Source organism: Sinohyriopsis cumingii, chromosome 1, assembly GCF_028554795.1.
Source record: "Sinohyriopsis cumingii isolate HCF-2022 chromosome 1, ASM2855479v2, whole genome shotgun sequence".
NCBI lineage: Eukaryota > Metazoa > Mollusca > Bivalvia > Unionida > Unionidae > Sinohyriopsis > Sinohyriopsis cumingii.
The window spans coordinates 91,959,097-91,973,688 of NC_142961.1; the positions used below are offsets into that span (position 1 = coordinate 91,959,097).

The window sequence follows — 14,592 nt, forward strand, 5'->3', positions numbered from 1 at the left end:
TAGAAAAACTAAAATGGTGATTGCCATTGCAAATCTCTACACTTTTCACTACATGTTCTCCTGCCCACCCCCATCTCCGTACTAACCCCTACCCATGGAAAGTGACTCAGGGGTGATGAAAAATCTGTCTCATAGACAATGTGTCTACCTGCTATGATTGCATATATAATAGTTTGGGAAAAAATATATTTGAAAAGTTTATTGTAATTGCAGTTTCTGGATGTTGGACTTTTGAGCTCCTCTCAAGTGTTACAACTCTGTGGTCTTAAACCAAGTAACAGAAAGAAACAAAACCAATAAGTTTAGTAAAATTAACAAATAATTTATTTCTCTAAGTTACAAAGTGAAAATTTAAGAGGACCTGACGGTAGTATTAATGTATCACAATAATATAATCAAGAATGTCTTTGAATGAAATCAATAATTCCAAAGTAGTGTTTTAGTCCAAAAAGTCAATAAGCACTTTGTAATTCCAAGGTATATTGTAAATAAATGATTCCTCTCAAATTATATATGAACACAACTGTAAATAAATCCTCTGAATAATTTTAAAAACATGAATGAATAATTGTTTACCTCATCCTAAACAAACTAATTTCACTTGACCTAAGACAATAAAATGTCAAGGATGTAGGTCATTTAAAATGGAACATTCCATCAAACTGCAAAACAAGCTGGCTTCTAGAACATTTTAAGTTTGTACAAGATTCGACACTGAACTCAAATCAAAGTAAACATCTTTCAAAAAAGACACAATCCAGGTAGGCCAGAACTCTACCCTTGATCATGTACAAAAGTCAAGAACACAATGTAAATTTAAAAATATACATAAGAACATCAGAAACTGGTGCCAAAGGAGACCTGCCTCCCCCCAAAAAAACACACACATACACAGAGATAGTTACCACTAAGGCAATATAATTATAAAGTTTAATGAAAACTTCACTGACCAGTTTAGGAAATGTGGTAATGGACAGACAGACAGAGGGGTATCATAATATCCTTGACACCTGGATCTTTTTAGGATAGGTACAAAACATTAAACCATGTCTAGGAATGTCACCTTGAGGTAGAGTTGCATCTCTTAGTCATAAAGATATATATATTAGTAATTTTGGTTCCTTGTTTCTTTCCGTCTTTCAAGCTTGATAGATTATTTTTTTGTTTTGTTAGTTGATCCAGATTTCCACTGAGAGTCAAATTTAATATTGAATAATTCTGTTTCAATAAATAGTATGTACTTAACCAGCAAAACAATTTTATCAAATTGTTGGTATAAATTATGAAAACAGTCATGGTTGAGACCAGTTCTAGTGCCTTGTAATTCGATATAATCATTCTTGTAATAGATTTTATGCATTATCTTTGCTACTTGTAAGCCAATGACAATTCTTATACAGAACAGTTTTCAATGTTCAGTCTAGGCCTTGACTTGTATGTACATGTCGTGTATAGCTGTATCTGCATTGTCATGTGTATAGTTGTATCTGCACTGTCATGTGTATAGTTGTATCTGCTCTGTCATGTGTATAGTTGTATCTGCATTGTCATGTGTATAATTGTATCTGCACTGTCATGTGTATAGTTGTATCTGCACTGTCGTGTGTATAGCTGCATCTGCACTGTCATGTGTATAGTTGTATCTGCACTGTCATGTGTATAGTTGTATCTCCACTGTCATGTATAATTGTATCTCCACTGTCATATGTATACTTGTATCTGCATTGTCATGTGTATAGACGTATCTGCACTGTTATGTGTAGTTGTATGTGCAGTTAAGTGTATTGTTGTATCTGCACTGTCATGTGTATAGTTGTATCTGCACTGTTACATGTATAGTTGTATCTGCAATGTCATGTATATAGTTGTATCTGTTGTACTGTAATGTGTTAATATTTCAGACAATGATCCCCACAAATCAGTGGTTTTTCTGCTGATTTTCCAAGGTGTATTGAACAGGAAGATAATGGATATATGATCACTGGACCATGGCTGGCATTGTCATATAACATTATAATCAGTAACAGTTATCAGAAGCTGGATCTTGATCAATTATTGCCTTTGTATGAAGCATTTACAAATTTTTACCAACTGAAATGTGATGACGTCTGTTTTCAGCTATCCCATTGTTTGCTACTTTTATGAACCATCTTGAATCTTATTACATGTTTGAATTATTTCAAAAATGGCATTAGCAGTATCAGCCATACTCAATGTGAGTTGACAGCTATAACATGTACTTCTTTCAATACAAAGGAATGGTTAGTGGAAACAACATCCTGGTGCATTTCCAGTTGACTACACATAAGCAAAGATTTGAAAAAAGCTAAAATGCTTATGGAACATACAGGGGAAAAATGTTATAAATTAGACAGGTATCATCAGAAAAATGAGGGGCACAAATAAAAACATAGCAGGGCATTAGGATTTAAATAAAAGGTGCTGTGCCTTTCTAACTACAGCTGGCTGAGCTGGAACAATTTTTCTAACCAAACTTTATATATCCAGTTGTAAATAAAAGACCCATAATGTATGCAATGCATATCATGACCCTTGGGTCACAGTCTGAGGTGGTTACCAGGGTTGGGGTGTTGGTGTTATAAAATGAATGTGTGGGGATCTGCAGTGTTACTGTCATTGCTATTACCATGCCTTTAGGGGCCCCGAGTGGCCGAGTGGTCTAAAGCGTTCGCCGTTACGGATCACTGCCATCTCACCTCTGTCTGCGCCGGTTCGAGTCTCAGATTCAGCCAATGTAGATATGTGAGAAAGCATGCCAGTAGCTTCTCGTGGGTCGGTGGTTCTTTCCGGGGTTTTCCCGGGTTCTTCCTCCACCATTAATACTGGCCGCCATATATGGCCTATCGTGTGCTGAAAAATGGCGTTAAACCCCACAACAACCAACCAACCAACCATGCCTTTAATAATTTAATCCACCACTTTCCATGTAACCAATGGGGTTACATGAGTGAGGCAGGGGGGTATTCTTTCCCCTTTGTTATATGTGTGTGTGTGTGTGTGTGTGTGTGTGCATGCATGTGTGTGTGTGAGTTAAATCCAAGCTGGTTCAGTGTTACATGGGGTTATGTCTGCCACTAAATGTGTTGTTTCTTAAGTTTAGTTTTGATGATGATATGTCATTGATAAGTCCTTCTATCTCAGGTTTAAGGAAATTATTAAAGATATGTGAAAAATACGCATTTGAGAATAATATCATCTATAATACAAAAAAATCAGTATGCATGGTCTTTCAACCAACTTGTTTCAAATTACCATCTCCTCCCCCGTACATCTTAATGGCAATGCTCTTACGTATGTCAACAGTTATACGTATTTGGCTCATATTTTGAAATCCAATCGGTCAGATAATGAAGATATGATAAGACGTTATCAATATGTGTGTACTTGAACAAACATGCTTTTACATAAATTTAAGAATTGTTCATTGCATATCAAAATTAGATTATTCAAATCTTATTGCTGCACTATGTACTGTACACCTCTGTGGACAAACTTCAGTAAATCTATGAAAAGAAAACTATTTGTTATAATAACAGTCTTCATGTTCTATTAGTCTTCCTAGATAGAACAGTTCTTCCAACATGTTTGTAAATTATAATGGATTCAGTTTTGATGAAGTAATGAGAAAGTATGTTATTCTCTATGATGACAAGAATATCTAGTATACTGAAATCTCTTTGGAACTATGACATTCATTTACATTCTCATATTATTAGCAGATGGAACAAATTACTCTTTAAATGTGCCACTTAATTTCATTCTTAACAATGCAGGGTGCAGTTAATTGTGTAGATGTGTCTGTATACTTCTTTTATATTTACAATGTTTTTAATTTATATCTATATTTTAATTTAGATGTATGGACTATGCAGTCTGAAATAAAGAATTCTTATCTTATCTTATTCTTATCTTATTTAATATTGATCATGAACTAACCAGTGCACTTGTTCAAACACAGATATGCTATACATTAGGTACCTCGCCATGAACCATCAGTGTATTCATTACAACCATAAATGCATGACACAATTACATAAATGTACTGCATATTTTAATACCTGACACTGACCCAGTCAGTGCATTCATTACAGCCATTATATGCATACTACATATTTTAATACCTGACACTGACCCAGTCAGTGCATTCATTACAGCCATTATATGCATACTACATATTTTAATACCTGACACTGACCCAGTCAGTGCATTCATTACAGCCATTATATGCATACTACATATTTTAATACCTGACACTGACCCAGTCAGTGCATTCATTACAGCCATTATATGCATACTACACATTTTAATACATGACCTTGAACCAAACAGTGCATTTGTTACAGCCACAAATTCAGTATACATTTGACTATATGACCTTGACATCTGGTCTGTTTCTCTTGGTTGCTCCTTCAAATGAGAGGTATGAAAGAGTAGCCTGTTCACTTCCACCAACATCCACTCGGAACACATCTCCTGCTTTGGCCATCACAACTCCAAGAACCTGCTCCCCCTTCACAGGAACATACTGTTAGGCAAAAATAGAATGCAGGGTCATACAATGTGTAGAAAAAGAGAATATTTCAGACTGAAACTTTATGCAACCCTTCTATACAGCTACTAAATTCTGTGGACTCCATGTTTTTCTCATGATATGGCATGTTACTACATTTTTTTAGATGGATGGTGATGGGGTATTTCCCCTCTCCTGCCCCAACTTTCAGTTCTAGATTAGACCTTGTATATCCTTCCACATTTTAGTCATAAACTGTCACTCAATATACATCTAAAAAAATCAATGGATAAAGATAATTTTGCCTTCTTAACAAAACGAGGCAAAGTTTCCATATTTTAGGCGACTTAGTCACCCACTTCGTCTGGTTGCATGGCCCCTGCTGTATCAGTATATACACATATTAAGTGGAGGACAAAAGCAAAACAAGAATATATGAACCCCGAGATTGCAAAAGCAACTTCACCCTGTGTTTTATGTGTATAATGAGTGACAGTAGTTGATGACTTTTGAGATGCTCCCTTACCTTATCCAAATAATTCCAGTGTTGTATCATAGCCTAAGGTGAAATGTATTGCATGCATCAAATAGCTGGTATTCATACATATTGCACTCACTCACAAACTCTTGCACAGGCATTTGTGTTAACAGCTGACTGACCATTCACCTTTCTCAAGAGAGTTATCTCCAAGTTACAATCTGATGATGAAGACATACCAACTTGTGTATTGAAAGTTAAACATCAATATGTAAATAGCAGTTTGTGTTTTAAGAACAGAAATGGTGAAAAGCACTAATTTAAACAAAAAATGTTGAAGATTTTAACTGCCATTTTTGCATCATTTTCGTTATCAAGTCAGTCTGAAACTATAAGTGAACCTGTTATGGGGTAATAATGGTGGATATCGCTATATCTAGGAAATACCAGTTCATTAGATTTTGTCTTCATCAAGCACTGGGCAAATTGATTAGGGAAAATATACAATTCATACAAAGCAATGTCTAAATATTATGTGATAGAAAATTTAGCATAAAAATGTAAGAAACATATGGGATAATTCTATGTTGTGTTAATCAAGAAGCACTCATAGATCTAGGTAGTTTCCAACATCTCCCACTTTAGGTGAAATACCAAAATGTAGTGAAGCAAAATCTATTTAACCAATGCAGGAAATTACTATAGGCAGACAAATATGAAAACCATAAATCTGCATCAATATCAATGGATTATTATAAAATAGCTAGAAAGTGCCTGGTTAAGAAAATCCCTCTATCAACAAATTGTTGCACTCACATGTCCTACATGATGCCATATTTGTTCTTGACTTTGTTGATTTGTTTGGAAAGAATGGTCTAGTTTATTCATATACTGACTTTAATGCTATATTGTGCTGTCTATAGTTACAGCAATGTTTTATCAGCAACAATAAAGGGGCTGCTCACCAGTTATTATGTACTTTTAAGAGAGTGACGTATGTATGGTTAAGTTGTTTGCATTTGAAACATGCACAGTGCAGAGAATGTTGACATCACTCTATGCTACTTTTATGTAATATGGCTGACATTTCTTTGTGGAAATTGTACATGATCTAAGCACACTGCTAACCAAAATGGCTGCTCCCATGTGCTAAAAAATCAGCCTGAATTAGTCTAAATTACACTATCCATAGCAGCTATTAAAAAAGGGACAATTAATTTTGCCAGACTAGACAATGCCAGCTTCTAAATGTGCAATGAATGAATTATAAAATACAAAATGTACAAAAAAATTATTGGATTTTTTTTATACAATTGATCTCTGCAGTTCAGGAAGTGAAAATGACCAAGTGGAACAAGCAGTTTTTTGAAAGGTGCACATTTGGAGTAAGGCCAACCTGTATACTCTATAACCCATATTATACCCATCAGTCTAACACCAAAATAAAGGGAACTAAAGGTTCTTTGACCAATACCTAAGATATACAAGGTCTTTTTTAAAAATCAAGTATAACCAGTGAGGAAACCCAAGGAAATTCTTTTTCTTTAAAATTCCAACCCTATGCAAAATATGAAATTGTAGAGCACCACCAAAATTAGGATAAACAATATAGTAGGAAGACACCTGTGCATTTCCTCTCATATCTTACAGGGGTTGTTTTAAACAAGCTTAGAAATCTTTGGAACTGTCATTTTATTTATAGTGAACTTCCAGAAACTAAAGTGTTAGTGCATTAAGCCTTTTTACCAACTTGCAATTACAATAATGTAATCTAGTTACTTGTATCAGTTATTTACAATGTAGTTTCTACTGTGCCGTTTTGAAATCATATGGACAAAATACAATGCACATATCTTACATCTCTCCATCCAAACATACACATATGAACACAATGCATATGAATATGAAACATTCATTCCCTAACTATATATATATATATATATATATATATATATATATATATATATATATATATATATATATATATATATATATAGTATGTATGTATGCTGTATCAATGATATACTAAGAGATGAAAAATTTATATGCGTGGTATATCATTGATACAGCATATATACTATATGTATATTTTATTTATATCACATACAAATACATATATTTACCATTTGAGTGGAGTTAGATTGACCAGAGGCAACTGTGTGTTGACTGTGTGAATGAACTCACATCCCTGCCGAGTGTGTCCACTACAAAATGTAGTTCTGTCTTTTTGTGCCTATTTACAATCATCTTTTCATATTGATAAGTTGATTGTTTTCATTTTTGAGTTTCTATTTTTATTCACATTGATTAAATCAATATAAGTTACACTTATGATTTATACATGAAATATGGTTTTAATGCAGTAGAGCACTAGGCCTACAGACACATAGATTCTTGAATACTGAACGCTCATCAATGCATTGGCATACAAGCACAAGGAAATTAGTGTGGAATATAATCTAAGTAAAACAACGAACCAACAAGAGGTAATTAAAATATTTTAATGTATTTAAATTTGATCAAAGTCATTATTCTGCTTTAATTAACATTACTACCAACCATAAATTTGTTTGTTTCTCTCTCTCTCTCCCTCTCTTTCTTTGGTCGCTTTGACTTAACATTTACCATCATTCTTCATAGGTCCAGAGACAATGTGGTATAACACAAGTGAAAATCCTCTATTCTAGTTTTTTTATGGATTTTTGCCATTATCTTGACATGATGGTCAACCGAGGTGGGGGGGGGGGGCTTTGGATATTTTCATATTTAATTAATAATAATTGATTTTTAGAACTTTATAATAGGTTTAACTTTGTATCATTGATTATATTAACACTTTAGATAGGTCCCAAGGGAAGTGTAAACATACCATTATGAAGAATAATATTGTAGGTTACTTGGTGCAATTTCAGTTTCAAGGTTTTTTATCCAGCCCAATTTCTTTTTCTCTCTCACTCCAGATTTCTGCATATTTTGTTCCTTGTGCATGAGGGGAGGGGGAAATGGAAAAAGAAAGGATTGCAATTAAATTGTGTACCATGTTAATTCATTTATAAAACAGGGATTATTATTACTTTCTATGGTTATTTTCATATCTCACTAATGATTAATGAGTTGAAATTCATCACTGATCTAAAGGAATAGACCCAACAGCACACAGTTCCAAGAATGTTTACGTATGCATATTACTGCACCATGGGTGGATCACAATTCGATATACCAATAGTATTGATGTATCAAACTGCTTTATACTAACACTTTAAAAGCCATGCTATTTTTAATATATGTGGTATGTATACACAGGTAAAACTCTGGGTCCAAAGAATAACATCGCAATATAAGTGGGATCATATAAACAAATTTTTCTAAAAAACTTCCCCATAGAAAATGTGCATTGAAATTTCAATGTCATCAGTTTTAACTAACCTCTTAGTCATATATCGCAATATGTTTTAGAAAATTTTGGAATTTAAGGCAACATTAAACGCAGTGCTGGGATAAAAAAATCTGCTAGGGATACAAATAATTAGCTTTTCCAAAAGCATGTATTTAGGAAGTTAAAAAGAGAGTTCACCTTAAATTAAAAAATGGGAGCCATGCTGCCATTGCATTGTAAGTGGAATCGCATTATAACAAATCATGTTATAGTGGGTTTTACCTGTGTATATATCTCTGTTTAGCTTTTACTCCTATTTTGTCTAAAAGGCAAAGCCACTTTTCCCTAAAATTCAAGTCTAGCTTCACCTAAAGCTGTACCGATGTTACTTTTTGTTGATTATGCCAATACCGATTATTTCAAGAAACCGTCTGTTCTACAGTTAATGAAAGCACTAGCATTTGATTGACAAGTAAACCATGCCCTATTTTTGTTATAACTAACAATGCCTAAAATTAGTGCGGATTTATGTTAACAGTTCAAATGTGGTCTCAAGCTACCATACATGTAATAACTATTTCCCACATTTTATATCCCACCTTATTTCTTATTGTTAACTCATATATGTAAATAAAACTCTTTATTAAATAACATATTTATTCCGAATTAGTTTTTTGGGGGCACGTATGCACTGTGATATGTTTATTCATTCCTTCTTTTAATTTAATGATGGTAATCAATGCTTATATATATGGTACAGTAATGCCAGTTCAAGTTGACTCATGTAAGTTTCATTGGTGGGAATGGAGATCAAAATTTGCTTGTCGAGAAAAAATCTATGGCATTCAGTGATCATTCCTGGGATTTAGGAAGCAGTTTACTAACAAGCAAAGCATGTAAAGCGTGGCAAAAATAAATTTCTGAACTCCTGGTTGACGGAGATGTACTTTGTGATGCAAGCCATAAAATGGGGGGGGGGGGCATTTAATTCCTGAATGCATGAAATCGATGGTCGCATTACACGTCACTTATCTTACATTGCAAAGTACGATCGTAGGGTTTTAGTATTAAAATGTCATTATCTAAATAAAGTTTCTTACAAAACTATTATTTGGAAAATAATATACATAATATAGATTTGCTTAATACCTGATGTTTCTATTAAAAAAAAAAAAGAGACTGTAGGAAAGTAGATATTTTACATTTGATAATGCATTTATTTCAGGTGACAACAGTTAGACCTATGCACTAACGGTGATGCGCAATGCAAAGACCATGAAAGTAGTGCAAAACAGTCATGTAACGATTTATTTTGTAATATTATGGCTGTATTTCTTGTTGTCAATAAAGTAATAACTATCCCATCTTTTTCAATTTTCATTGCCTAATACATTAATAGTCTTGGAAAAATATTCACTACTTATTCTGGCGACATTTTTTGAAAATTGGCAAAAAATATTGAGATTGGCGATTTTTTTTTGGTGGCAACTTTTTGAAAGCCAGGACCATCCCTGTAATGTGTATGCTGGAAGTTCAATGGTCACATGAGGCCTCATTGGCTGCTGTGACTAGGATGACTGCATGCTTGGTATTGATAATTTTTTGTGAGCAGACAATCAGCGGTAGTTTACAGCAAGCGTGTTAAAAAGTATTTACTTTTAAGAATATACTGTCTTTCAATCAACCCCCAAATCAAATGTTTATTCCTTAATTTCCACTATTTAATTCTGATTTAAAATTCAAGCCATGTCAAGATGAATGTTATGATTAAATTTATATTTTGGAAATTTGTTTACATCGGCACCAATTATTTCTGCCAATACTGATTATACTGCTTGTTCCAATAATTGGTCTGATTATGAGTATGGCCAATTAATTGGTAGAGCTTTAGCTTCTCCCCTTGATATAGCATCCTAAACTTAGAAAGTTCAGAACTAATAATAACTGCAAAATTTCAATGTTCAAAATGAATAACTATTATAAAGAATTTTTTTACTATTTACACAGGATTGAGATATTTTCCATAATGTAAAACTGATAGGGATTGGTGGTTTAATTGGATCCCAAAAGTTACTATCTAATTAGTTCTTTTCTTTTTTTCTTTCCTGCCTTCCATTCTTCAAGACTGTTGAGATGGGACCATGCATATGCACAAAGTAGGCAGGAGGGGTAGGAAAATCCCACCCAATATTATATACTTACTTTATAATAAATTTATATATTTACTGTAATATGTATTAAAAGTAATCTGTAGTAAACTTGCATTTTATCAAAAATGTATACTTGTTTGTACAGCTGTAATATATTTTGTTCATCCTTCTAGATTTTGATTTTTTTGGGGGGACTATATAAAATACTGGCATATCAGTTTGAATTTTAATCTGGAATACATATTGTCATTTTCTGGCCAGATTCAGATTGGATGTATAAATTAATGCAATGGTATAATTAAAAAAAAATGAAATTCACTGGACTTCCGAAACAAATAAGGAAATCATATTCAAATAAACTTCTGCAAACATATTAAACCAAACGTTATCAAATATGCTTTAAAAATGTTCTCCAAAGTTCTTGTTCGATTTTCATACATTCATGTTTATTCCTTGTCACACCTTCTTAGATGATAAATTTTGAACTAATACTAATTCAAAAGTAAAATTAAAATGTAAAAAAATAAAACCGATCGGATGTCGTCGCACAAAGTAAACGATAAAAATAATTCAGACTTTGTTGCAGAACTGTCCATCTGGCTAAACTACCCGACTTAATGTTTACATCAATGGAAGTGTATTAATTTATAAATGAAGAATAAAACATTTGGTCCTAAAATGTAATGGCATCGACCCTGACATATAAGACACCTTAGAACAAAGAAAGTTCGTGCTGTGCCCGAACTGAGTTGCTGACCCTCTTTTGGTGACTATCAATCCAGTACATATTCGGTTCTTTGTGTCTCAGTATGCCTGGCTTTGAAACAATAACAGTTTCAGATTCTTGTCGAAGTCCTGGACCAATTATTATTTTTCCTGTCTTTTCAGATTTATTTAAATTATACATAATGTCTCCTGGAAGAAATACTGTGCCCACATGCTCCACCATTGTGGTGCTGTTGACATAGATCATAAAGCGTTCCGACGACTTTAAGTAAATCTAAAAATATAACAAACATATGAGTGTCTCAAATAACATGCGAAGTCATCATCTTAATTACTTTTTTTTTCAATCTAATGTAGCATTAACTAAATTAAAATAAAATGAATGTAGTTAATAAATACTGACTACAGTATATGTATATGTAAATATAAGTTGAAATTATTAAACTGAACATCGAGATTCTGTGGATATATTGCATGGTGTGAGCATCTGTCGTTTGATGGATTGGCCTCATTTTGGGACAAGAAAATGGCGACCAGTTTTAACAACGTGACCGTGTTAATTTTAACAGAAAATGATGAATTTCAAGAAATTCCTGGTAGACCACAGAGAGTTGATGTATCAAGACAGGGAGATAGTGTTGTTCTATGTTTTTACAAAGGTTTGGACTTTATATATTTGCTGCTATTTTTATTTTAGACCATCAACGATTTGACAACAAAGCGCGCGTTCGATATTTTTTTCAAAGCGTACATAGTTATGAGACATTTTGCCTTATTTCTCCACGTTTATTAATAACATTTCACGTAAAAGCAGCAAGGAGAGTGGTTACTGTAGTAGTATAATGAATAGCACACATTAATACTATTGAAGACATTTTGATTCTTTTTCTTCCCTTGTCCTACAATGTAAGACGCCACCCCTGCTTTTGTGTTTTTGGGGTCGCCGTCTTAATGCCTATAACATGCCTGTTTAGCGTGTTCCGAAGTCGAAAAATATTGAAACAAGAAGTCAAATTTTCAGGAGTATATTAGTGCTTAGCCGAGATCATGGGTACCTCTGCTACTGATTTTAGAGTGGAAAAAATATAAATGTTTATCTTAGAGCAGCTAGATGTAGATATTTAAAGGCATTATTAATTAAAATACCTCCAGCTTGCATAATCAGCTATCATAATTTTTGCATCTGTTCATGAGAGCAAAATAATAAGAAAATTTGGGCTAATTTACCTCCATTTTGCGACTCATCATCATCACTTTCCTTGAAGCAACTCTGTGTAATTTTATACAAAGTTAAGAGCAACAAAATACATCAGTTTGAAGTTATTAAAGACAACATATAATCAAAGGCCAGAAAAACATACCATTACAACTTTGCAGACCTTAAGATCCGGAAATATTTGTCATGCAAATAACTCATGTCCAACAAACCGTGTATTATTTATTGTCCTGTACAATTACAGCAAAGACACCAGGAAGAAAATAATTGCCCTTAATAAAGGTTCATATTTTAAAACTACAAGTCTTGAACTGCAGTGCATAAAACTAAATTTTGTCATTAAAACATGCGCAGATATTGCCGTTTGACTATAAGCACATGCATATTCTTCATGTCCATGAAGTTGTTAAATGCGGAACCTAATGCGATCACAGGGGGATTGCAACAGTTTTTCAGTTACATGAAACTGATGAGCCATAAAAACACAATAGAAATATAATTGATATTTTTATCAGGTCATATCATTAAAAGAGATCACTTCTGTACATTACCATTTTGAACTCTTGAGCAAAGATATAACTATAACAAACAAAAATTAACATTTGTTCTTACTAACTGATTATAATCAATTATCAGTTAAGTGGAACCAATTATCAATTGTGAAATGGACTGATTCCCATCACTAGGCTTTTGTACTTAAATGCAGCAAAATTTTCCACATCCTACAAGTACTAAGCTGATTTGACTAGATCTTCTGGACTATTATTTTTGGTAATGCTAATAACTAGGGACACGAAAAATTTGTTATCTGCGTTATCTCTTGTTATATGCAGAAACATTTGACAAAAATACATATTTTCTTTCCACCATTTATTTAATTTGCTTCTATTTACTTTTTTGTGATATTATGGATTTTTCAGCATAACTTGTAATGTTTTGTTTTAATTTGAATATTGATAGATCATTTGCCATCTTAGTTGGGATTTGGTATCTAAGTTATATGTGTAACTAATCTAGTTTTTTAGACAAAATAAGGTTAATTAACATATAATATTGTTTTTTTCACATATATGACCACTGAAATCTTGCAAGTAGCATTGATCAGATTAAATAATACAATGTTTTCAGAATTTTTAAGTAGGAAAAAGTTAATCTTATGTATGTTTCACAGATAATACTGTCCAGTTATGACAAGCTACTCCTATATGTCAAGTTTTTCACAGAAAGATTCGGTTAAAACTGCTGCAACATGAAATATTCAGTATTATGTTTTTGCCTTCATCCACTTGTAATTTGTGCTAAAAGAAGACACTCAAGTTCTATGCACAACTTTTTCAATGTGTTGTATTTCTTGTCATGTGTAAGTCAAAATATGAATGGCTGAAGTAGGTTTTATAAATATTCTTTAAATGTAAGCTCAAAAGTATGCAACCAATGCAAAAAAAAGAGTTGACATATATTCAGATTTTGGCATATATGTAACACTTCTGGGACCCATGATCTCAGTCAAGTACCTTGCACCCTTGGCAGTTCATACCATGCTTTTCTTAAAATTAAGGCAATGCTTTAGTGGACATTACTTACTCTGATCTCTTTTTTTAATGAATTCAAATTCTCAGGCATGCAAATTGACATGTTTTCAAGGTCTGTTGACCTATAATTTATTTGGCTGGAATGCAATGGAAGCAGGAAATGCTGAAATCACATTAAGCTGAAGTATGTATCTTTAACAAAATGAATAAGAATATACCAATATTCAAGACAGTGTTTAGATGGCTTTGTTTCATTTAAGATACTTATCATCGTTTTAACTGATTCATGAAAACAAGGAATATATAAAGGTTTCATTACCAATTTTTATGGCAATTTTCTTTACATTCAACAAATAGGGATCAATTCTTTTTGTATTTTGTAGGAAAATAAATTGGATCCATGCTGGTATACGGGACCCCTTGTTATACCGGTAGTTAAAACAACGAAAACCCATATATTGAAAGGCTGTTGTATGCTTACATGATTTATCACCATTTTAAAGTGCAATTCTCCGTTTTTCCCAGTATGAAAAATCCAAATTTCATTATGTTCCTTTATGTATTTATATATATCATCTTTGAT

The 14,592-nt window shown here is 32.9% G+C and overlaps 2 protein-coding genes across 4 annotated transcripts in view; one reads left to right on the forward strand and one right to left on the reverse strand.

Annotated features, from left to right (window-relative positions):
* Positions 1-11,514, reverse strand: part of LOC149807342 (exosome complex component RRP40-like) — a 36,293-nt gene extending 24,779 nt beyond the window's left edge. The window contains exons 1-2 of the mRNA XM_089965648.1: positions 11,293-11,514; positions 4,397-4,546 (exon numbers count right to left, since the gene is read on the reverse strand). Coding sequence (XP_089821774.1) covers positions 4,397-4,546; positions 11,293-11,508 — 366 coding nt within the window. The 5' untranslated portion in view covers positions 11,509-11,514. The remainder of the gene's footprint in view (positions 1-4,396; positions 4,547-11,292) is intronic.
* Positions 11,515-11,579: 65 nt separating this feature from the next.
* Positions 11,580-14,592, forward strand: part of LOC149807343 (histone-arginine methyltransferase CARM1-like) — a 55,367-nt gene continuing 52,354 nt past the window's right edge. For 2 of the 3 annotated variants that reach the window (XM_089965618.1, XM_089965636.1), the window contains exon 1: positions 11,580-11,920. In XM_089965618.1, the coding sequence (XP_089821744.1) occupies positions 11,788-11,920 (133 nt within the window). In that variant the 5' untranslated portion in view covers positions 11,580-11,787. The remainder of the gene's footprint in view (positions 11,921-14,592) is intronic. The other variant, XM_089965627.1, reaches the window with a different exon arrangement.